Genomic DNA, 25,693 nt, shown 5'->3' with positions numbered 1-25,693 from the left:
TCGTGGGCTGTTCGCCGACAGCTACAGTTAGGAACAGATTGTTCTGGAAGAGACGTGAGATACTGCGAATGCACTGTGAAGAACACACCAGGTGTGACCTCTCGGGGGAGCGCGGAGCACGGCGGAGACAACAAAACAAATACAAGCATCTGTGAGATGTTTGGACGCAATCTAAGGTTCTTCAAGATGCTTGAAGAGAACTTTAACATTTTTATTTCACCCCGCCAGGCCCCGTATAACACTTAATCTGGCGTATCTCATAACAGTTTCCAAGACAACAGTTATTATATATTAGTTTTAGGCTTACTCTTATATCTGCGTCACGTTGAGTAATGATGAAAACCCATTATCTGTTTCTCCGCACAAAGAAATCAGTCAAGTTTTAACAAGGACTTTTCTAAACTTAGCTAACTGAAGAACAGAATAAATAGCTTAGAGAGTCGGTTTTCTTGTGAAGGTCGCCAATATGCGTGTAAGAATACAGTTTCTTGCTCGTTGGGAGCTGGTTTTAATTGTTGCATGTTTTTAACACATGCTGTTCTTTGACTTCAAAGCATCTGATCTTCATTAAAGCTGTCAAATCCTGTTTGTCGTTTCTCACTAGATGTGAGAGTTTTGGTTTAACCTCTGTCGCACAGACAAATTGTTCCTGTCGGACTTAAAGCTTTTCTTTCTATGTTACATAAATCTGATCGTCATCACAGAGCTTTGAGACATGGGAATAAACACTTTCACTCCCACGTCCACACTACAGGGAGCTCGAGGATTCAATTTATAGTCAGGCTGTCCTCAGAAAGCATCAGGGCACTTGTCATTCCTCGTTTTATTGTAGCGTTAGAGCTTCTCGCTGTATTAAGTGGACGGAATTGACCTTTCTCTAAGCTCCACCCCTCCATTGGTTATTGTCGTTCACCCAGGCAAGCGTTATAGAACATTCCACTGGAATGAAGAGGAGAAATTGGAGAAGAGCTTGGAAAAAAACGTTATCTGCTCCTTTTTTTTTTTGTTGTTGTTGTTGTTAATTTAGACAGTGACACGTTTAAAGTCTGTGGTGGAGGGGTGGGGGTGGAGAAACATTCAGATTAGCGTGAGTGAACAGAAATCATGGTTATTGTTTCCCCTTCTAACAATTTTAATCAACAAGAACACATTCAATGAATGAAAAATCGCAGTACAAAATATAAAAATATAAATAAAAAATTGTTGAATTAAATTAAATTAAATTAAATTAAATTAAATTAAATTAAATTAAATTAAATTAAATATATTATTATTATTATTATTATTATCATCATCATGTATCACAGTTTGCACAAAAAGGTAACACTTAATGTTTACTAGCAGTCATTGGAGTATTAGTAGACTGTCTGCTTAATAACTTGTAATATTTTGATGAGTCCACAACATACAACATACTGACTATGAGAAATATTGCAAGTATATGTCAGCTTATTTTGTTAACCCTAAACCTACCTTGACAATTGACTTGAGAGTCAGTAGACACACTAGTAGTTACAAAGTTATATATGCTTATAAAGTTACTTTAAGTTACTAGTTAAGTTACTAATTAGTTGAATTTCTAAAGTAGATAAAATGTAACCAAAAAAGTAAATAAATAATATGAAAGTAAAATCTGTTTTTAAAATAGAGAATAAGAAATGTTTCTTGAGCAAAAAAATTGCTTTCATAATAAATTACATTAGAAAAAAAATCTTAAAAATCTTAAAAAACTGTAATAATATTTCACCTTTTTAATATATTTTTGATCAAATAAATGTAGTCTTGGTAAGCAGAAAATAATAACAAGCCTTACTCAGCCTAAAGTATTAAATTATGCATATTAAAAAAAAAAAAAAGTTTGATAATGGTGGTGAGTGGGAGAGGTGTGAATTAATGGAGTCTGATCTTTATAATCGTGTTCCTCTCTTTTTCTTCCCACAGGCTGCCCTCAGAGTCCCATGAGCAAGGCCACATTAACACTGATCACCGTCTGCACGTGTGTGGTGGCAGTCGTGTACGGCACGCAAACGTCCTGTCCTCTCACCGTCAAGGTCACGCTCCACGTTCCCGAACACTTCATCGCCGACGGTGAGCAGTCTCTAGGCCTTCACAATGTATTATTTCAACACCGACAGAAACCTATTTTTACATTTAAATAGATTTAGTTCATCAATACACGCAAAATATTAATGATCATTTATTAACCTGAGACCAGCTTGGTGAATGTTAGGCTTTTTTGTAACCTTTATTGTGATTTGTTTTGGACTTTTAAAAGTTAACAAAACATGCTTTATTTTATTCCTCTGTAATACCAAGAGTGTGTTTTGCTATTGCAGAGGTTACAGACAAGCTTGTGAGCTATTTTATTGAGTTGTGTTTGCTTTTCTGCACCGGGTGTGCTAACAAGCAAGTTTACTATATCAGAAATGCCATATATATGGAGCTGGTTATGTGACGTAGACATAAAAATGTGTTAGTTTACATAATTGGTCTACAAACATTTGTGTTTTGAGCTCATGCCATAGTATTAAGCAAGGAATTATGTGTAATTAAGTCTTTGTTAATCAATAATCACTGCCTTGTAAGCGTAATGTGTGTGAAAAGTAATAGAAGGCATTGGCGTTTCAGCACCGCTGGTGTTTATTTCAACTGGTACGTATGTAAGGGTACATTTTTGTGTTTTTTCAATGAGTCTTGTCGTTGGATAATGTCGCTGAAAGAACTTCTAACCAGCCAAACTCTGACCCTCTTGATTTAGTCACAAATGCCACCCTAAACCTTTACAAACATGTACATCGAGAACTTGTAGTGGTCACAAATGTGGCACTTGGGAGCACTCTCCTGAAACATTTAAATGTCCATTTGGAAAGCATCTGCCATCTGACACATGCATGCAGCAGCCTTTGCAAAACCACAAGTGCACATCAAGTGCACCGTTTGGAACAAGGCCTTGATCGGTCCTCATGAGATTTGCATTATCGGTTAAAATACTATTTTTCCCCGCCAATATTTTAAAAGCCTGTCTTTTAAAAGCTATTATAATGCGCAGGAGCTAATAAATGAATAGAATGCTTCTAAAGGAATTCACATTTGATCTTCATACAATCGCATTGTTGTCTAGGAGAAACAAAGAGAGGAAATAAATCGACACTGCATGCTTTGAATTAATCTAATGTAGCTTGGACGGTTTGTCAATGCATCAGAGAGAGACATGGCCATATGTGCTCATCATATCTGCGTCACAATATTCAAGTGAATTAATGATAAGATATAATTCTGGAAGTCTCTTAAAAGAAGAAAGCAAGAGATGTACGATCTCACGGTGATGAGGGTGAGAGCGAGCAAAGGTCAGAAGACATTCGGCTGCTGAGGAGCATAGAAACCGCCAATTAATAGCCATGTGATGCTGATGCTGCAGTCCAGAGATGCTGGACCATCTGTCAGAGTCGCTGGCAGCTGCTTTAACCCTCAGAGAACAAACATAACCAAAACACACACACACACACACACACAGTACAAAAGCTATGAGATGATCTGGCTATGATATGTGCGAATAAATCTGAAATAGCCTGCATCTGAGTGTTTTAGTGAAAAAGAAAAGATTACAAGAGTGAAACCGCAGCTGCTTGTATTGGGACGACCTAAATTGCAGATGCCACCTGGGCAGCCTACTGCTGCTTAATATGTGCAAAATATTACTATCATTGTTCCTTTTTATCTGGATGCTGGAACCTCATTATGAAGGTTATTGTTTTGCAGTGATTCATTATTAAAGACTGAAGTCGCACACACACACATAGATCTTAAACTTAGTTTTTTTTCTGTTGGTTTAATGATATTTTCTGTCATACCCCAGCCAACTCTCACAGAAACCTGCACATCATTAGACATAAACACAAGTGTGATTTGGCTGATTTATGAGCCTTTTAATTAGTGGGGACACATAATATTTCCTCACAAATCATTGTCATTAATTAGTGAGGACATTCGGTCCTCTGTATGGCAACACTCACACACACACACACACACACACACACACACACACACACACCCAAAGGGATACTGACCAAAGAGGTGGATGTGTCTGGTTTAACACTTCTGGATACAAATTTGTCTCCAAAATATGGTGAAGTAGGTAACACACACACTCACACACACACACACATGCATTCTAGGACCCAAAAATATCTTAATTTGAGAGCATGTTTTCTAGGTGATTTGTCATACATACTCTGGTAGGTTTGCTGAGGGTCATCGGCTCCATCTGTTGTGGGGTTTTATTAGAAACATGGAGACAAACTACAATTTCGGATCACTCGTATTAGCCCACACTTTGCATATAGCTCCCGTAATGGTTGTATAATTAGTATCAACTTAAAGCTCGTACATTAGTCTGAGATTTGAAGAGGTCACAGTCGCCAGCATCAGGTTTCTAATTAAACCGTTCACTGACATTCAGCGGCTGATTGTTTCTTAGGGGGTATTCAGAAGGTCACCAGAAATGTCTTTTTTTTATTTCAGGAAAAGACACACTGTTTCTATGAAACCCCCAGCCATTAGTCAAACTCATTTCAGACATGGTCCACTGCTTTTAGTTGTATATTTAGTGTACGCTATAGCCTGCCTGGTTATGAGGTTTTTTTTAAAGGACATAAAAGGCAATCAGGTTTTACATAGAGGTGTAATGCAAGAACAATTTTAAATGTTCAACCGAATGAATGATTTACATGGTATTTTTTTATTTTATTTTTTATTATGTTTTAATTTAATTAAATTTAATTTATGTAATATATATATATATATATATATATATATATATATATATATATATATATATATATATATATATATATATATATATATATATACTGTATATATATATATATATATATATATATATATATATATATATATATATATATATATATATATATATATATATATATATATATATATATATACATAATATACTATACTAAACTAAACTATACTATACTATAATATATACTAAATAATGACACAAATGCTTGTTATGCTGATGGTCCAATAAGCAAAATGGATTTTTTTAATTTATTTTGTACCATTTAAACTGTTTAGGACTTAGGACCTTTATTTATTTATTCATTCATTCATTCATTTTGCCATCATGCTATCATGCCATTTGAATAATAACCAGTGCCAATAAATGATCAATCAATGATCAGTATATCTGTATCATCTTGAGACAATGTAATGGCTAAAAAAATGATATTTGATATTTACAATATTTTGAGTAGCCAACAAAACAGTGTGATCTATTATATAGTTTCGTGTTTTTTTGTTGACTGTTGAGCTAGACGGTTGTTTCTCCAGCAGAAACTTTGTTCTGGCTGCATCTCATCATACTGCCGCGTAGTGAAGTTGAGGCACAATAGCTGCCAACGCTGTGTTAAATCCCTGTGTCTCTGCACTGCTCCTGGGCGTCCCTGAGTGGGTGTCAGTCTGGCAGGCGTCCACACGTCCCGCTCAGCCTCCGCTCTCGGGTTTAAGACGGTAGAGAGGATTATGAAGCAGCAAAGCAATTTAATTTAAGTCGCCCTTATCTTTGGGAAGCGCCGAATTCACACATCAGCAGAACAGGACAGGTGTAAACGTCATCCTGAGAGATGATGGACACACAAGAGAAGGAGAAACTTATTTAGAAACACTGCTTAATTCTGCTTCGGGCAGAGATCCCGGCTTTTGGCAGATAACCGAAGAGCGTGTCTTGCCATGCGCATCATCCTTGTTCTGTGTTTGTTCGATGGACTCTGATCTTAAGCCTTGAGATGTTTCAAGAGATTCTGACCTCCTAATCTTAAGATGTGTTTCGACTAAAGGGTCTTTTCGTCACACGCACGTATATAGTTCATTCATTCATACACGGCGCAGGCTGACAGGTTGTTAACGTAACTGATGATATTCAGAGTTAAACACTTGGCGCAAGCTGATTGGTTCATGCTGCACATGCATTTGTTTCCCACGGAGCAGCACGCATTCAACATTTCGGCTAAAAATAGTAACACTCGTTAACAGTACCTTTTTATTCAATTGAAGTGCACCGCTAACCATCCCATTTACACAGATGCTTTGAAGACAAGGCCTTTAAATCAATTTTGTTGCACGCTCGTTCCAAGATTAACAGAGGCTGTGAATTTCTCGGCATTTTACTAGCTTTGTGTAACTTTGCAAGTCATTAGCAGTCATATAACAAACTGTTTGCTGTATATATTTAACATTTCATTTTAATGCCTCGCAATGGTGCATGTTTATTCGTTAACCCTAACCATACATTTACAGTCTACCACTACGCTAGTGAAAATCAGTTGACATGCAGTTAAAAAGTAATATTTATTTATATTATATTATATGATTTATTTACGTTAACTGCATTTTTTATTGATTAGCAATTTATTTATTAATCCTAAGGGAAAAATGGTAAAATGTTGTGTGCTCTGTTTGAAGGTCATGAGATAAATATACAGTATTTTCTGTCCTTTTTTTTTTTTTTAAAGGAAGCAGTTTTGTGGTGAGCATGGGCAGTTATCTGGATGTCTCCAACTGGTTAAATCCAGCTAAACTGACCCTGTACTACCAGACCAACACCTCCACCCAGTGGGTGAGAGACTACTGTGGCCAAAGAACGACCGACCCCTGCGAACAGCTCTGTGACCAGGACACTGGTGAGTGAACAAGCACACACACACACACACACACTCTGGACTTAGATTTGTATCATTGTTATGCTGACAAAAGAATATTTTTCTGAATATTTTTTAAATCCACTAAACTAAACCTACCCCTTAGAAAAAAGAAAAACAAATCTGATACATAATTATTTAGTTCCCCATTATTATTTTATCCCAACCCTCATTCTGCCCATTCACAACTCTTTCTCTCTCTCTCTCTCTCTCTCTCTCTCTCTATATATATATATATATATATATATATATATATATATATATATATATATATATATATATATATATATATATATATATACTATCCTTTATATGACCAAAAGTTCCCATAATGGAGGATACACTCTCAAACAAATACAGTACGGAGGTCTGATTGATTCCACACTTATGAGGAAACACATTTATTTGCTCGTGACCTTCTGTGGTAATCTGTGGCTCAAGGTCTCAGTCAGGTTGAGTCGGTTCGCAGGGCGTCCGTGTGATAAGCGTGCCGATGCCTGGGGATCAGGGGAATAACACAAGCCCGCTGTGACGTCTCAGACCTGGGGCTTATGAGCATCACGCTTGACATTTACAGTTATTGTCTAAAAGCTGTCTTTGTAGCTGCTCTTTTGCAACGCGGTCAGGACCCAGAAACACGCGGCTCGATTTAGTCTGATGCACAGATGAAAGTACAGGCATTTCATAGTGACATAATGATGGATGAATAAATAACTTACTTTAAAACAGTTACGCTTAAAAGGACAGGCCACTCAAAAATGTTTAAATGAGACTTGTGGAGGAAAGAAAGAAAGAATGAAAAAGAAACAGTTGAAGTCAGTGGATGGTTTTATGATTTTCAAACTGTTTAACCATAATTTCTGATTAAATTAAATTATATATAGTATATACTAACAGTTAATATTTTTACTTAATCTTATGATGGCTGCATATATTTGATTAAAAATACAGAAAAATAAAATAATGGGTCTTTTAAGTCTTTTTTTTAAGTATTTTATTTTATTGCTGATTTATTAATAAAATTATATATCCACTCAAAAAATAAATCAATAAAAGCATTTATTCAAAATATAAATCCGTTCTAACAATATAAATCTTTGCTATCAATTTTAATAAATTTGACATATTCTTGTTGATAAAAAGATTTCATTTGTTAAAAAGGAAGAAAGGTATAAAATTATTTTTTTTTAAAAATTAAAGACCCCAAACTAGAAAAGATATCTATTCATCAGAGAATCCTAAAAAGTATCACTGGTTTAAAAATACAAAAAATAAATAAATAAATAAATAAATAAATAAAATATCAAGCAGCACATTTTAAAAAGTCATTAGCTTAATTACTGAAATGAATTTATTTGGGCTAAATAAGCATCATGGAGCAGATGATGATGTCTGTGTTGTTTAACCTCCAAGACTTATTCTTTGGCCTTAAACTGTAAATGTAGTTCCACTTCATCATATAGGTCTGCATTTATTTTTAAACACAGTGAATAATAGACCTCCTCCATGAAAGCTCCCAACTGGAAGCCGGTGTTGTGCGACCTGACATTTAGATGCATTATCTACCTCTTCTTATTCTCTTTTAAAGAGCCTTAAAGCAGAAGAAAATGTTTCTGTATATGAGTATGAACCTGCATTGGATTACAACCCTTCTCCTTTTAGCACATAATGTCGCGTAAGATCACTAATGCATGGTCAATGGTGATGCATGAAGCCACCTCAATAAACACTGGAGATTAGATTCATAAATGTGAAGGTGAATCTGGAAACCAAGAGGAACGGCAATCTGAAAAAGTGCCGCATAAGCTAAGCGACGGTGTGTGCGAGGGCAATGTGTTAGGTGAGGAAAAGAGCGTTTGAAAGACAGAAAAGAAAAGATGCATAATGCTATTACCTGGGTGAAATTGGAATACAATGTTATCAAAAGACACAGATAGTCACAAACAAAGGACAAAAGTTTATTGTTATTTCTGGGTCACACTTTAGTTCTCTCTATTAACTGTTAACTAAGCTAAATAGCTGTTAGGTTTATATGGGGTAGGGTTGGTTGACCCTTTGGCGTTTTACTCTTGTATACTTTGCATTATGGTATATAGATAATACTTAGAATACATTGATGTGGCAATGAATTTAATTTAATTTAATTTAATTTAATTTAATTTAATTTAATTTAATTTAATTTAATTTAATTTAATTTAATTTAATTATTCAATAATTTGATTACATTTTGTGGCATTTCCAAAACTTTTTCTGTATTTTTTTTTATCCCTTAAAGACAGTTAATGGAATTTTTTGCATTTATTAAACACATGCTAAACAAAAACAAAGGACACAGAAAATGTGTCATTGATATTCAATAAAATAATACATTTGCCTTTTCTTTTTTTTTAAACAAAGGTTCAGATAAATTATTAAACTTAACAAAGTGAATTTGAACTGAGTGAACTTGATACAATTCATCAAAATTGTGAAACTGTAGTAATTAATATGCCCTCCGTGATTTTAATTATACTTCTCTGGGTTTGATTTTTGTGGATTCTTACCAGCAGACAAAATTGCCAATAACTTCTGTTTGAGACTGTTGTATTATATCATACTCTGGGGTGTAAATTCAAGACACAATTAACTATTTCAGTAGTTCAAAACTTTCAAAGTTTCATATTTAACTTGTGTGCAGAATTAGATTATGATATAAAACTTTCGAACACCGTTTCCATCCGTCCCTCAGAAAACTGGAGTTTTTGCACAATATTGGCTTGAATCCTTTTTTAATTTGTGATAATTCTGCACTTATAAGGGATAACACAAACTGCTAAAACATATATTTTATTACACAAACAGTTTATACATAGAAAATAGTACAATTTTTATCAGAATTCATCAGAATATCCCCCGTTAGCAGCTATTGCAGAATAATGGGGGCATCCGAGCTGTCAGTTTATTCAAAAATAGACTTGATATATTAGCTTCTTGAAGGATTGCCTAAAGATAATTCACACTGGTTGGACACTTCTTCCAGACATCACTGTCCGGTTCCTCACATAGCAGCTCATATATACGTGCCATTTTTATGTAATTAAAATACAAATGATTACAGCTGGTCTTCAATGATAATGCCACGTTACTTTAATGTGCAGTATTTGCAATCAAAATGATAAGGATTGATGCTGATATCATTTAAAACCACAGGGGTGTTTCCAAACTTTGTATGTTCAGGAGAATAAAGCACATTTTTACTTCTTGAACAACTGGTGCAAAGCATCAATAATAAAAAGGAAAGTTACTGTAACCAGGAAACCCTGTGGCTCCCCCTCCATGTTGTCTCGCCTTCACATACCTGATATTTAGGAACGCAATCGTGGGAGGCGATTATAGCGAACCGTTTTGATGATAGACTTCTGTTGGGGACTTTGCCATCTGTTGAGACAAAGTCACATGATTTTTTTGAGGAATTTACTTGGTACTCTGACTCAAGTGAGCGTGCAGGTTTTTTGGTTTTAAATCAGTGTGCATCTTCAAGTTTCCATCCAATCCAATCCAACACACACATACATACACATATCGAATCGAAAGCATTGATAATTCTTTATACCTCATACTCATAATTCCCTATATAAGAGGTTTATTACAGAACTTCATTGTGTGAACAAAGCACTTCTCACTGTACTCGTCGTCTATCAATCCTATGGCATTTTAAATGCTATTAGATTGAAAATGTTTGAGTATGGATTGTCAGAAGTCTATATTTTGTAAATGCGGGCTTTGGAGAAGAATGAATAGGTTTATTGTGCAAGTAGTTCAGTTGTGGACAACAACTATGCAGGTTTTTTTTAGTAAAACATCATAAAATGAAAGCTCGACATAAAGGCCTGATTATTCCAAGTCCATTGTTTTTGAATTTCTTGCTTTATTTTCACCCTTAAAACCGTGTTTGGATTTCCTCTTGTACAACTGTCCTCTTTTGTGGAAAGAAATAAATCTCTAGATGATTCTCTGCCAAGTGGTTCTGTTGTTGTCTAAGAGTGATTTAATGGTCTGTGTAATACTTTCAGCTGTCGAAAAATGACTTCTCTTCAACTGTTTTGGTTAAACATGCTCACCTGTTGCCTTTATTTTGTACTAGAAAGGGATTTTTTAGTTGAAAGTGTAATCATCAACATTTTGCCGCTTTGACAAGAAAATGGTATTTTCTTACATTGCAATCGTTGACTGCTATATGCATATATATACTATTGCATGCACATATTGTATTGCATGCACATATTGCTATTGCATGCACATATTGTTCATTTGTTACCGGTCTTTGTTCCAAGCTGGTTAAATATCTTGAGCATTGTTTAAGCAGTAAGTGTTCTGCAGGCTGCAGTACTTCTCAGATGAATGGCAAAATGCTCATCCTCACTAGAGAGGTGACGGTGTGACAAGGTCTGCCATAGAATTTCAAATTGATCCCAGCAGGAACAGAGAGCTGAGCAGAGGTGTTACTGCGGGAGGACTGAAGGAGGTGGAATATCAGTCAGGCTCTCAGCGTTCTGGATGAGCTGCAGAGCTTTGATTGCATGCGCTGGGAGGACGGCCAGTAGACAGTTTCAGTAGTCCAGACGAGACCAGAATAAGAGCGCAGCTCTCTCTGATCATTGGTTTGACTTCCAGGAGAAAATGCATCGTGATAAAATGTAAACTATGTAGTTATGTTGACTTTGTCCAGTGTCTCTCTCAGAGTTATGATCGATAATAATGCTCTGGTGCCATTTTTTTCTTCTTCAGTAAAATCAATATATTTTGGTTCAGTAATGTATTTTTTTATTTTGAGATAATTTTATGGTACTAATTCATATTTATGCAATAATTGTGATCAGTTTGTCCAACTGAAAGTAGTGCAACATTTCTTTTTTTTTTTCTTTGATTTTTTTTTTCAAATGCAGTATTTCAGGTAATAATATACACTAGACCTTTAAAATGTTCCTGGCATGATCAAAGAAATAAAATAACATACATATACTGTATGTATATATAAATATATATAATTTAATGCTGTAAGCAATAGTTAGTCTATAGAGAGGACTGTGAATTCCCTGGCTGTTTTTAGACCTTTTTTTTTTTCTTTTATTAGGTTGTGGATTTAAATGTTTATTTAAGCATTCTCAAAGACTACTTGACCATAGAAAGCAATTTTTTACACATAACATTTAGATTTTCAGATGACGCATAATAAATCATATTAAATAATGCTGTTATGAAGTTGGGCAAAAGCTTGCCTTGTTTCAGTAATATCTTAGATTTATACATATGTTTAAATTTATGACTTGCAATATATTTCATAGTTAATTGTTTATCCAAGCACCATTAAAAATGAAAAGTTCTTCCAATGAAATACAGGTTTTCGCACTGAAATCAATGCAGGCAAAGGTTTTTTTCACAACACATAAAATGACAATATAATTGTGATATATGCAATATATACCATTTATTGAATATTTATTTGCGTAACAAATAATGGACATATTAAATCAATGGACGCGTAGCAATCTGTTTTACATTGTTTTACTCATGCAGAGCATCTATAAAACGTAAAAACAGTTTCTCAACAAGCAGGCTGAAGAGACTCCTCATAAAGTGCTAGAGTCAGTGGTTCAGAGAGCAATCAAAAGTCTATTCAGCATTTGCGGAGTAATGATGTGGAATCAGTGATTTGCTTGATTCCAGATGTTTTTTTTTTCCCATATGTAAGTGTTGAAGATGACACTGGAGCTCTAGAGACCTTGTTATGTTAATGAGAGAGAGTTCTAATCTCTTCGGTTTCGTAAAGAGAGCAATTTTGAGCTTAGCGGCAGCTGAACGCTCAGTCAAGAGCTGATGCGTTACTCTCTTCATCTTGTACTAGTTGAGTCCTCTTAGAATCTCTATTTCATCTGCTCACTCAGCCGTTTACGCTAGACTCCACGCTCGCAGAAATCATGTCTAATCAGAACAGGAGCGGTATAAAGAGACGGGAGAGGTGAGTTGACAGATGGAAGCGTCACTGGTTCATTGCTTCAACTTCTGTTGTAGTTTCTCAATGTGCTATGTATAGATAGCCGGGTATTTTATGGCAATATGTTCATTTACTGTACAATGGGATTCGTTTTTTCAACTTCGCGTGCATGAAGACAGCAGATACGCCGCATTATAAGCGCGATCAGTAGAAGGAAGAAAAGAAGAGAAAAGAAGTCAGAAGTGATATACTGATTACTGTACTGAAAAATCAATGCAGACTACATCATTTTGTTATTTTGTCAGAACACTTTGTTTAAAAAATCATCAAAAGTAATGCATGATTAAGTCACTATTAGCCATACTGCAGTCTTTGCTGAGAAAATAACTATAAAAAAAGTATATATTTTCATATCTTTCATATAGTTTGCATCTACAGTACATATTGTAGTATTATTCTAAATAAGGAATAAGTAACGTCTCTAGCTTTTCATTAGGCGTTAAGAGAGCAGACCTTGTGATATTATTTCAGCAGTTAAACGTAACAGTTTCTGTGCGCTGTTCAGAAACACTATCTAAAAGCATAATAATTGGCTCAAAGTTCTCAGATAAAAGTAACAATAGTCATAGCAATATTAAGCTTCAAACTATTCGTTAATTCATTTTCAACCGTTTGTCGCACAATTATATATTTTTGTTTATTTATTTATTGATTTATTGAGCTGGCCTGGTCTGTGCATCGGTTAAATAATTAGCTACAAATTAGATAGGCCTACAATCATTTCCAGAATCTCACAGCGTACATACTAAGTATATTAAATATCAATGCAAACAATCTAATAAAAGGGAACATTTCGATAAAAGTATATCAATAGTCTTCGGTCTTTCTTAATTACTGATTCAAGCAGGTTATTTGATCGTTTGACTAATTTATACAGAAGGAGGACAGACTAGAACTTTTTCCACAAAAGTTCGACCATTTCCACAATCATTCCAGTATTGATCGTAATTAAACAAGTCACACAATGTCAACCAGTAATAACAATATAAATGTCCAATAGTGTCTATATAGATATTAGCTATTAAAAACAGCCATTTTTTTACAATATTTTTGTAAGATCAATTTAAAAAATTCTCTAAACACTAAATGCAAATATCTGACCAGTGCTGTTCATTCTACCTGTAGATGTTTCCTTCTAAAAGCATGGGAGCTGCTACTATTTTTATTTATTGTTAATATAGTTTTTTATTTATGTATACCTGTATACCCTTTTAATTTGCGAGAGTACTTTAACATAACGAGTTTCCAGCCATGCACTGATAGCTAAAGCAGTTTGCAGAGCATTGTCTGTGTCATAACTGTTGCAAATCTAACCATGATCTTTAAATATTCCCTGAATGAAAACCTCCTATTGGCATTGTGAGAGAGCATTTAATTGATTTGAGTGATTTGAATGTACTCAGACTCTCTGAATGTATTTACCTTGTTTACAGCGTGCAGCGGCGTGTGCAGTATATAATAGTTAATAGAAAAGGAAAGGATAGTGTTCATGTTATAACATCAGTATTGAAATGGCATCTTTTATCTTTTCATGCATGCGGTTTGAGCACAAAGCCGTGGAATCTGGAGGGTCCTTAAAAAGACTCGTAACATGTATTAAAAGCATTAAAGCTGTGCTTTTCTTACTTTTTAGGCCAAGCATCACCAGTAAGACATTTATGCTACTATTACAAATGTAGACATGTCTGTATTACATTATGAATATTTTTTTTTTTTCCTATTCAAGAAGGCAAAAAATGTATGAAATGAAATGAAATGAAAGACCATGTGACACATGAAGACACATGGTGAAATGATGCATAAAATTCAGCATTAAAGGTCACCCTATAAAACAAAACAATAATAATAATAATAATAATCACTGATAGAGAGCGTTTGTTTGGATATGCAAATAAAAAAAATACTGATGATTCATTTGTCTGGTCTCTCTTGGATAAGCGATTCAAAATTGTACTACACTTTCACTCTACATAACATCACCTGTCAAATGTAAAAAAAAAACAAAAAACAATTAATCACAGTTCAATCTCCATGATCTCTTCTTATGATCTGTAGCTCTGATATTTTGTTTTAATTTGACCCTTGGCGAACATGGTCCTGTTTAAACGGTCTTATCTCCGACGGAACACGAAAAACACAGCTTTGATGTCTCTCTCATACGGGCTATCGTTGTTTATTGCTGCAGATCGGTACCAGGTTGTCAGGCATACAAGGGCCGGAGCGAAAGGAAGCAGCGAGCGCTGATGAGCTGTCATAAACAGGAAGCCGGATCTAAATTCATTTCCTACCGCTGTGATCCTGCAGAAAGCTAGCCAACGGAAGTCAAATGTTTGAGTGGTAGATAAGACGCAGACCGTCGGACAATCAAACTGATGCCACGGTGTAGTAAATAATGGAGAAAAAAAACACACACGGCATGAAACGCTGCGGTAGAGAGTAACATTGCAGGATAAATAAAAAAGAATACAGCCAACGCAGTCTCACGACCTTCGTAGATATTTTATGCGGCGGCTAATTGTACGATTTGTGTGTGATGAGCAGGTTTTTGGGGCAGGTTTTAGGTGTAGGTCATTCGTATTAGGTGTGGCACGATACAAAGACGCACCTTGGTCACGGTTCGAAACAATTTCAGTACAACACGGCAAAAACTACAAATACTATGCTCTGCTTTTTATTTATTTAACAGAAAATTGTGCAAATTAAATTTTTTATGGATGTGAAAATGTGAAATATTATATTATAATGTTATATATAAAATATATATTTTATTATATATTATATATCTGAAGTACATATACATACGAGGAATATGCTAATAAAAGGAATGCTAATAAAACACAGTGAAGCAGACATCAGCGCATCAGAGACTGAAGTACAAAGCCTTTAATTCACGTTCAGCGTTCAGATTGTTAAATTGCAAAAATGAAAATATAATGGAACAGAAACGAAAAAAGAGAGGTAGGATACAGGAGCACACAGTTGAGGGCATAAGAGGCATTTAAAGTGTTAGAGACGAGTTCAGGATCAGCGCATGGTCACTGTTTAGGGGACTTTGTTTTCTAGTGCGCAGTTGCTGTTCTTCTGATAGCGGTTACCAAACAGCCTTGCACTGCTGCTATGGATTGTGGGGGAATTGCATGTATTCGTCGTAAGGCTGCATGCACTGAATACAAGTATCGTGCCAAGACTGATTCGTACAAATTAATATAAATCGGCAACTTATAAAATACGTACCATTTAGCAAAAATCACATGCCTTTATGCGAGCGAGGTCACACGAGTACATAACAATTAGCCATCTCGAAAAATATGTACGAATTGCTATAAAATTGTGCTGGAATAGCTGATAAGAGTAGAAACTGCAGCTTAAGACATTTATGATGTTAAAAAAGATTTGTTTATATTGTTCTTTAAAGCTTTCTATTCATTACACGATACTGAAAAAAATCATGGTACCCATAAAAAAATAAATAAAATATTAAGCATCGCATCTATTTCGGGGGGCTCAACCGGGACCTGAACCCAGGACCTTTCACATCTACACAATTGAGAAGCTCCTAATGAATTATAACGGATATAATGAGTAATTTACATATTACAGTATTTTTTTTCAGTTATCAGGAGTGGACAACACACTTCTAATTGACAAATGAACACAAGGGGCGTACCATAATTAGCCCCAGAGTTGTCATAAACCTCCACAGTCCGGGGGTGAACATTTCAGGGCTTATTAAACATCACAGCACACTCTGATCGCTGTGTAATCCATCACTGAATTTGAAATAAATAAGGAAGCGCCTTTAAAAGCTCCGTGTACCTCACAGGTCCCGCCGTGACTGCAGCCGGACTGAGTATTATCAGGCGCTTCTCTCCGTGTCGAGCGAGATGGAGAATTGGCTGATAGAAGCCTCTTGTCTTTCCACACACACTGAGTCTGTGAGAGAGCGTTCGGCAGGCCGGGCTCGACGCCAGCACAATCTTGGCCCACAATAAGCTTTTGATTAAACCACAAGGTTATCAGCTCCGATTCTCTGCCCTGCTCTCCTCTCTCATGGGCTGCTTCAGAAATATATGTTTTGCTCATGACTTAATAAAAGCTAGCCAAGCCCCTCTTGTATTCTTATGTTATAAATATTCCTCGTTTGCACTCTCTCTCTCTCTGTTTTTCTCCTACACAACTAATCGAGGACAAAATGGCTCTGTCATTTCATGGTGTTCAGAGTTTATCAGCCCTATTCTCTCCCTCTCTCTCTCTCTCTCTCTCTACTCTCTACTCTTGTCCATATGTCTCTGTGGGAGTGTAACATGATAAATCTTCTCAAGGTCCATAGGTGGAATTGCTTCCCTCGGAATTGTGTAACACAGGGAAATATTCATCTGAACAACAATATCTCTTTCTCTATGCCCACGCGTTGAACCTTGAAATCAGAAAATTGCCCGTGTAGCCTTTCATGAGAAACTTTTTAATGAAAGCATCCATTAATCACCAGAGTTCAAATATTAAAACGAAAAAAAGCATTGATGATCAGAATCATCCGGGGCTCAATATTTTTCATCGTCATTTGTGAAACGGAGAATCCAAAAAAAAAAAAAAATTTAATCTCGGTATTCACACTTATTAAGGCCATTTCACACTAAACCTGATGTGAAAAATTAACTTACGTTTTTTTTTTATAGGCGAATCGCCAACAAATGTCGCTTTCAGACTGAGCGTTAATGCCTGCGCTCTAGGTGGCGCAGAAATAAATCATTTGGTTCTGTGCTGGAAACACAGACGGTCTATAACGCTTACGAGAAAACATCTTAAAATACAAACAGAAACCACATCAAGCCACATTTGAAAATATATGTATGTTAATTATTCACGTTTTTGCTTCAAACCCACACCGCGACTGGTGTTAATAGGCCTATACCAATCTGTTTCTTTAATTTAAAAGCATCATCTTGGATAACATTTACCCTACACTTTTTTGCATTAAGTATGAAAAGCACTTTACTCTGCAATGAAAAACAAATCAACATTTCCGAACTCAAAACTGACTGCCCGGTTTGAAAAGTGATTTTATTTTTTAATCTTCTGAAAAAAACAAGGATTCGAAACCGGGTAACTTGTGCTTTATGGAGGCATGTTCACGTCTGCCCATCAATCGGTGATGTTAGTTATACTACTATTAGTTAAAAAAGCTAAAGCTAATAAAAAAAAGGATTCATACATTTTTAACGGCTCATGTACAGATGCGGATTAATGCTTTTTATGCGCTAGTGACTCAAGCCACTAAACCTCGCACTTTACATCAATTTCACACTGTTTCTGGTAGTAGCCCCAAAACCATGTTTTCTCTACATTGTGATTATTTTTTATATACAATCAAAGATCTTTCTCTTTGATTTCTGTAAGTTCACCAAAACTCTCATTATAATCTATGCCAGTTTATACTACTCAAGGAGTGTCTCATTTTAGATCTCATTTAGATACATATATATAGTATATATATATATATATATATATATATATATATATATATATATATATAATTTTAACTATTTAACTATTTAGTTAATCTTGGCGGCTATTATAGTAAAAGTTTTCAAGGGTATTCCATATGTAATATTGATTTCACGTGCAAAGATTTTCTACCTGTTCTCACGGCATAAACAAACCTGGGTGCACTTTTTAGCGAACCACGCGATATGTACCAATAAGTACATATCACTGCAGTTTCCAAAGGAAATGAACACTAGAGGCAGTAAAACTCTGATACATTTTATAAAATTTTACTTTAGACGCTGAGTCAAGGCATATGTCTGAACTCCTTGACTCAGGCATTGAGGAAAATGCATAATGTACTTATTGTAAGGTGCCCTTGAATGGTATGTGTTATTTGTACAGTATGCCGTTGAACATGAGTCCTTCAAAGAGAGTCTCTTAAAACACATCGCAACTTTGTTCAAAAAGAATTTAATGACTTCTCCATGTAGCCTACACAAACTCACTTCAGATATAACCTTACAGGCCTTCGAAGGACAACCATTTATAGGCAATCTACCTGCACAATAGCTCAAATCATCATTGAGAGCCGTTTGATTGAAACCTCTAAATCAGAATAATTGGCACATCATCTGGAGGACCAGCACTTACTGCCGCAGATGAATTTTAGTGCATTTGAACCTTCATTTTTAAAGATGGAAAGGCTCATTTTCTGTCGTGTCTAACAGAAGCGCTGCTCCTGCACTGATTTGATAGTACAGGTATCTGTCATATGCTGATGCGCTCACAGCAAATGAATTATTAAGCACTAGGCTATTAAACTAATTGCTTCTGTTACGTCTGAGTGTGCAGTTTCACTCTAACTGCCAGACATTTTTTATTTCTTTCCTTTTTTATTTCTTTTTCATTTCTTTTTGTTAAGTGGTACTATTAGGAAACTCGTGTCTTTGCTTCTGTCTCTTTTTATTACATGTGTAAGAAGAGCTATTTTGCATTTTCAGAATATCGAGGTGCAAGTACAAATGTGCAAATGTAACCCCATAGTTTTTCCTATTAGTGCTTTAGTATATATATATATATATATATATATATATATATATATATATTTGTTCAGTTTGTTTGACATTAATGTAAATGCACAATGCTGTATTTTATACGTATATGTATATACATGTACACCTTTGTATACACATTTAAACCTATTTGGTTCAAATATGTACACTTTTAGTACTAATATGTACCTTTAAGGTACCAAAATGAACCTTTTACGTACAAACGTAAGGTACCACCCCAGTTACAGCTTTTATGCCTTTATTTCTGTTATTTCTTTGTTTCTGTTTGTTTGGTAGCTTAAGGAGACGTACTTGAGAGGCGAGAAGCACCGAATCCCATTTACTACGGTTCAACAAAAATGAAGTTGAAATTTCTCGGTTGCATCAACAATATTTTTTTATATCGGTTTTGCATTTGTTAAAACTATTGGGTATAGGGTTGGATTTGGTGTAGGGCATATTTCCGACATGATAGACATGATTTAATTTTTTAGCAATAGTCTATGGATATTTCAATTCTGAACAGCCGCAAAACATACCTATTTCATCGCTATAGAACTGTGACGTGTCTCTTTGAAACTGTGGTGAAACATGCAGTAAGAAATGTAAAAACGGTGTTTCACAAAAGTGCACAGAGGTACATATTTTTATGAGACCAGGTTGGTTGCCCTGTCCATCTTCTATTTCACTTTCTCTGTTTGTTCCAGTGCAATAGATGTGCCTAAATGTGCTTGTTTTCATAAGAATAAGCCACGAAATGGGAGCCTTTAAATGGGATGAATATCATTATCATAGAGGGAGTACAGATGGGTGCATATTATTTCTAATATTCACCGCTCCAGCTCATGAAATATGAATGTCTGCCTGTGCGGTTTGTAAAATGACTTTTCTCATTGTTTCGTTTCCCCCCCCAGCCATTGCTGGTTTTGAAATTACCCTTCATATTCAAGTGAAGTATTACTGTATCTTATCTGATTTCTCTTGCTTTTTAGATTGGGCCTTTATTTTAATTTTAAGAGTTAGTCAGAGTGTGTTTTAATTTTCCTGTTATATTTTCGTTTGAATTGTGTTATGAATCATAGGCTTGTAAACTCTAGGGAACCTCAGATAGTATCCTGATTGCCATATGCATAAATAAAGCAGAATGGGAAACAATGAAAATTTTACTGCATGATTTGTTATACTGGCTGATTCAGTGTCAGGAATAAACCAGACCTCAAACTAATGTTAAAGTGTCTTCTGGTTATATTAAAGTAAATGTAATATTAAAATATTAGAATAAGGCATGGTGATTGCTTTCTCATTGTTGTCATTAATTAGATATATTTCTTATGTTCATGTCTAAAAGAGATGACTGCACATTGTATATAAATATATATATATATATATATATATATATATATATATATATATATATATATATATATATATATGATAATATAAATATAATATATAATAATAAAAAAATGAAATGACAATTATAGTCATTTATAGTCTGATATAGAAGCTTGTTGACATGCATGAAATAAATAAATTATTAAGTGAATTCAGTTTTTTTTCTCTCATAATTCTGTAAACTTTTGCAAAATAACCTAAAAAAAGAAAATATACAATTAAATATAAAATTATTTTAAATATCTATTTTAAGTATTTTTGATGTTATGCTATTTATAAAATAATTTAATATTTAAATATAAAAATATTTATGTGAGTATTTGTATTTTTGATATTATATTTACATTTATTTTATATTTAAATATAGTATTTATGTATCAAGTATTATTCTGTTTATGCGTCAGTGACTTTCTCAAACATACATTACAAAAAGGAAACATTCATTTCCCTATGCATTGATATATTTACAGCATGAATAGTCCCAAAATATAGACCTTTTATGTCAATTTGAAATATAAAATGGACATATTTCTTCACGATTCACCCAACAATCCCTCTGTCCCCGAGAAGGTGTATCATTCTCGTATTCTCGGCTCCTAACATCACCTTCTGATAACTGAGTAGCTCTGTGATACCTTTTAAGATAAGAACCATCTGATAGCGAAGGTATCAGAGACAGAAGCAGCTCTCTCATGTCACTCTTTCCACTTCACTTGTCTGCATATAGGAGCTGTACTTTGAAAACCTTTTGTCTGGAGCAAATCCATGTGCGTGTAACAGCACCGGGCGCCACACGGACATGCAGTTGATTTGCCAGAGGGATAAATGAACATAATCTGTCACTGTGTTGTGCTATCTGCAGGCGAATGCAGCTGTCTGGAAGGTTATGCCCCTGACCCCGAGCATAAACATCTCTGCGTCCGCACTGATTGGGGCCGCAACGAAGGGTGAGTGCTGCAAACCACTCTGTCAACGCCTCACAAATAGGCCAAAGTAAAAGCCAGGACGGGAGTGAGATGAGCTGGGGGAAGCGAGAGAGCACAGCACAGAGAAAGAGAGAGATAAGATTCATCACCTCACCTCATGCCAAGTGTAGTAACTACTCTTCCTGACTCTGGCGGAGCATGTTAATGAACTCACTCAAGCAAACAGATGGTTTAAAAAAACGGCAGCGAAACTTTTGCCCAGCCATTGATACCAGCCCGAAACTTCGGACTGTGTTATTTCGTCATTTGAACGTAACAACAGTAGTCACGAGCGGGCATAGGGGACCGGAAAAAACCTAGGTCCGCACACTAAAACATCTGTAATCAGAAGCACATTTAAAACTGGAATATAATCTAATTTTGTTTCATATAATCCTTTCTGGATTACAATCTGCCATCAAAATGTTTATTTTACATTTAATTATTCCTGTTTTGATAGGCACCAGCTGGTTATGTATTTTCTGAAATGTTGATTTTGGATAACTTTTAACAACAACAAAAAATTATGGGCTATAACAATCAACTACTCAATAAAAAGTGACTTTTAATCACTAAAAGTGAAAAAATTTAAATGCACTTGGAAAAAAAAACTAAGAATAACAATACATTATTTTTACATTATTAATGCACTGTCTTTGAATTTTTATATCAACATGGTACAAGATTATCCTGTTTAAATCAATGTGATAAACACGTTTGGTGAAAAGTAATCTAAAAGTAATTAATGTTACATATAATGCGTAATGAAATGGATATGTTACTAACTGCAATGTCTGTTATGTAATTTGAAATCAGTAACTGATTACAATTTTTTAAGTAGTCTACCAAGCGCTGGCAAAGGGATAGCAAGACCAGAGTGCTATAGTAGTAAGTACAGCACCTAACAACCATCTAGCGTTCCTGAAGACCTAGATTAGCTGGTTCAAGTGTATTTAATTAATATTGTTTCTAAACTTTGCAGGACTTCGACCTTCCAAGAGCAGGACTTGGCGCTCTTGATATAGTTAATCAGCGTTACTATTGTAGTTTACTTATTTATTTATCAATTTGCTTGATTTTTCAACTAAAAGCCTTAGCAGTTATACTCAGAAAGCCTTTTTTGTGTGTTTGTCCCACAGTCCGTGGCCGTACTCAAACTTGGAAAGAGGTTACGATCTTGTCACAGGTGAACAGGCTCCAGAGAAGATTTTCAGGTAAGAACCAGATCTGTCTTTTAAAATAAGGTCCCATGCTAAACGTAACAGTCCCCGGGGTGTCCCGGTCCAGACGGGTCCTCCCCGACCTGCTGTCAGCTGCCCTCATACTGAACACAGGACTTCACAGATTGCCTGCGGGGCAGCACTGTGGGTTTCCTGGTAGGAGTTGCCCCAGGCATGTTCCACCTGAAAGAGAAAGGAGATCTACGAGAGCCCTGGGCCTCTTTCCATTTTAAGTCTGGGTCTAGGGCCGCTGTAAGTGTTTTGTGAGTCCACATATTTATTTTTCATGTTTTCAAGAAAATGGTGAAAATAGAAAGGGAACAAGGACAGGTCACAAACCGAAGCATGTCACTTTGGATTTTTCGATGTTTCTGTCCTGAAGGCATGACAGTCTGAAAAGCTTCTGCCCCTAAAATATCTCCTGTAACTCATCACATGTATTGCAGCAATCCTGACTGCAGTCTGAATATTGCATGCTGATTTTTAACTAATTGGAAATACAGTGTATGGCTACATTTCTCAAAATCTAATTCAGGTACATTTCGCTTCCCTTTTTATATGATTTAGCTCAACATATTATTACTGTACATCGGTTAATGCATGGCGGTTCATTTGCAATGCAATGGCAACACATTTATTGAAAAAAACATGCTACTTTATTTGATTCTAAAAGTCTTGCTTCAAAAACTCTTTTATCGAACCCAAGCACAATGTACCGGGTGCACTTCTGAGCAAGTTTACTATGCAGGAAACAGACAAATGCATTAACAGAAGCAAATTTGTTAGTGATTTACTCTGCAAAATTTACTCTTCATTTGCTGGATGCTGTAGTGAAATGTGTGTATGAAACAAACAAACTTGAACAAATTAACTTGTTTGTTAATTCAAAATTTAGTTGCTTATGGCTGCTGAGCAATTACTGTACAACACATTCATTTGATATATAAACTATTATTTACTTATCGCATTATTTACTGTAATACAGAATGACTCACATCGTGATATGCGATTTCGTCGTGCAGTCCACCCATATAGTTTCAGCCATTTAAAAAATAAAACAAATTTGTATTTTACACGGATAATTGCCTGATATAATGACAATTTCTCACTTTGATCATCCCTATTAAATTCTGTCTGTCGTTAATTAAACGCGAAGACGTATTCCATTATTTTCCTCATTTTCAGACTACAAGCGTGAAGCTTTTTTTTATTCCTTCAGATCTCAACGTGAAGGCGAAAATAAATGAAATTTATATCATCCCATTCACTCTCTCTTTACTCACCCAAGCTGTCATCACTCTTAACCACCTGACAACTCAAGCCATTTAGTTCAGCTGGCAGCAGTTGACTGATAGTGGACCGAGGAAAGCAATCGATGCCCTCTGAAGTGTCAATTGATGGGCCGAAGCAAGGCCTGGACGATCGCTGTCTTATTTATGAGTGGAAGTATGCATTGATCCAGAGTAATTCAGATGTGCTTGTCTATATCCAAGGTCAGCGGCTGACCGGACTTAGACCTGAGCTCTAGTCTGGTGGAGCCCTCGCGTCGGATCGCTGTGATATACGATAAGAGCGCATGTTATCATAAAAATTTAATTCCAAGAATATAGATTCATTGGCTAAATTAATTTTATATTGGCTCAGTTATTTGAGTTCTTCAGTTACCTTGCCAAAGTAATCATGGTGCTAATACACAAAATAAGAATTAGTCAGCCGAAGTTAATATACACTTCACATAGGTGCCAATCGAAGAGAAATAGATCAATAAGCCATGGTTTACAGTGAATTTATAACAGCTAAGAAGTGTTAGGCATTAATCAATGGCCTCGTGGGGTTTATTACTTTTATAAAACAGTTATTCTGTATACTCTATGTAGCTTTCATAAAAGTAACTGTAGGTTTCATAAAAGAATACAAATTAAATAAAATGTAATTATATTCATATAAATATTGTTCTTCCGCTAATCACTGCTGTTCTTCAGGAAAACTTGGGCAAACACCCACCCACTGCAATGACAAGAGCTTAGAACTTTTAATATAACTCTGATCGGATTCACCTAGAAGAAGAATGGCTTGGGGTTGAATAAAACAAATGCTAATTTTCATTTTTGAGTGAAGTAACCCTTTCAGTCAATTTTGATTATTATTTTAATAGCCAGATCGTTCTTGGTACACCAAGACTGAAAGCAGAAAACAGCCCACATAGTCTGCATAACAGTAGCAAATTAACTTTTACTTCTAATTGACTTTTCCAACTCTTCAGTTTGTCTCTCATTAATTTCTGCATGTCTGCTTGTTTTTTTTGTTTTTCTTGCTCTGTTCTGTCCATCTCTTTCCACCGCTCACTCTTACTTGGCCCACTCAGTAAATAAAAATCTTCAGTCATAGACAAAGCATCATACTAGTCACCATTCTTTTCCTACAATTTCCTAAAAAAGTTTTTTTTTTTTTTTAAACTACACTGGGACGGGTAAATAATAAGACAAAAGGTCATTAATTTAATATTAATTTTCCATTAAGATTCTAGGTGGTGCAATCATGTCCATGAATCTGCATAACAAAGAGATTATAGGCTAAAACCGAAGGCTATGTTCTCTCATTTTGAAATTCACTTTAGACATTTTCCGAAATTCACTTTTAGGCACATGACAATATATCATATTCCGCCTTTTTATTTAAATTTCTTTTTGGTACAGTAGATGTTTTGTACTTTTATACCTATTATTCATTAAACACCTCTGTGTATGTCATTAGCACGCAACTACTGTCTATTTTGGTGTTTAATTGTGCATGCTGTGGAGAACAGATCTTCTCTCAGTTG

At 35.2% G+C, this 25,693-nt stretch overlaps 1 protein-coding gene across 1 annotated transcript in view; it reads left to right on the top strand.

The window, feature by feature from the left end:
* Window positions 1-25,693, top strand: part of LOC122346138 (astrotactin-2-like) — a 345,769-nt gene that overhangs the window by 181,014 nt on the left and 139,062 nt on the right. The window contains 4 exon segments of the mRNA XM_043240825.1: window positions 1,942-2,088; window positions 6,534-6,701; window positions 21,550-21,634; window positions 22,792-22,866. Of these exon segments, the coding sequence (XP_043096760.1) occupies window positions 1,942-2,088; window positions 6,534-6,701; window positions 21,550-21,634; window positions 22,792-22,866 (475 nt within the window).

Source organism: Puntigrus tetrazona, chromosome 5, assembly GCF_018831695.1.
Source record: "Puntigrus tetrazona isolate hp1 chromosome 5, ASM1883169v1, whole genome shotgun sequence".
In the NCBI taxonomy this organism is placed as follows: domain Eukaryota; kingdom Metazoa; phylum Chordata; class Actinopteri; order Cypriniformes; family Cyprinidae; genus Puntigrus; species Puntigrus tetrazona.
Note: the sequence above shows the minus strand (reverse complement) of the source record. Positions and strands in the feature narration are given on the sequence as shown.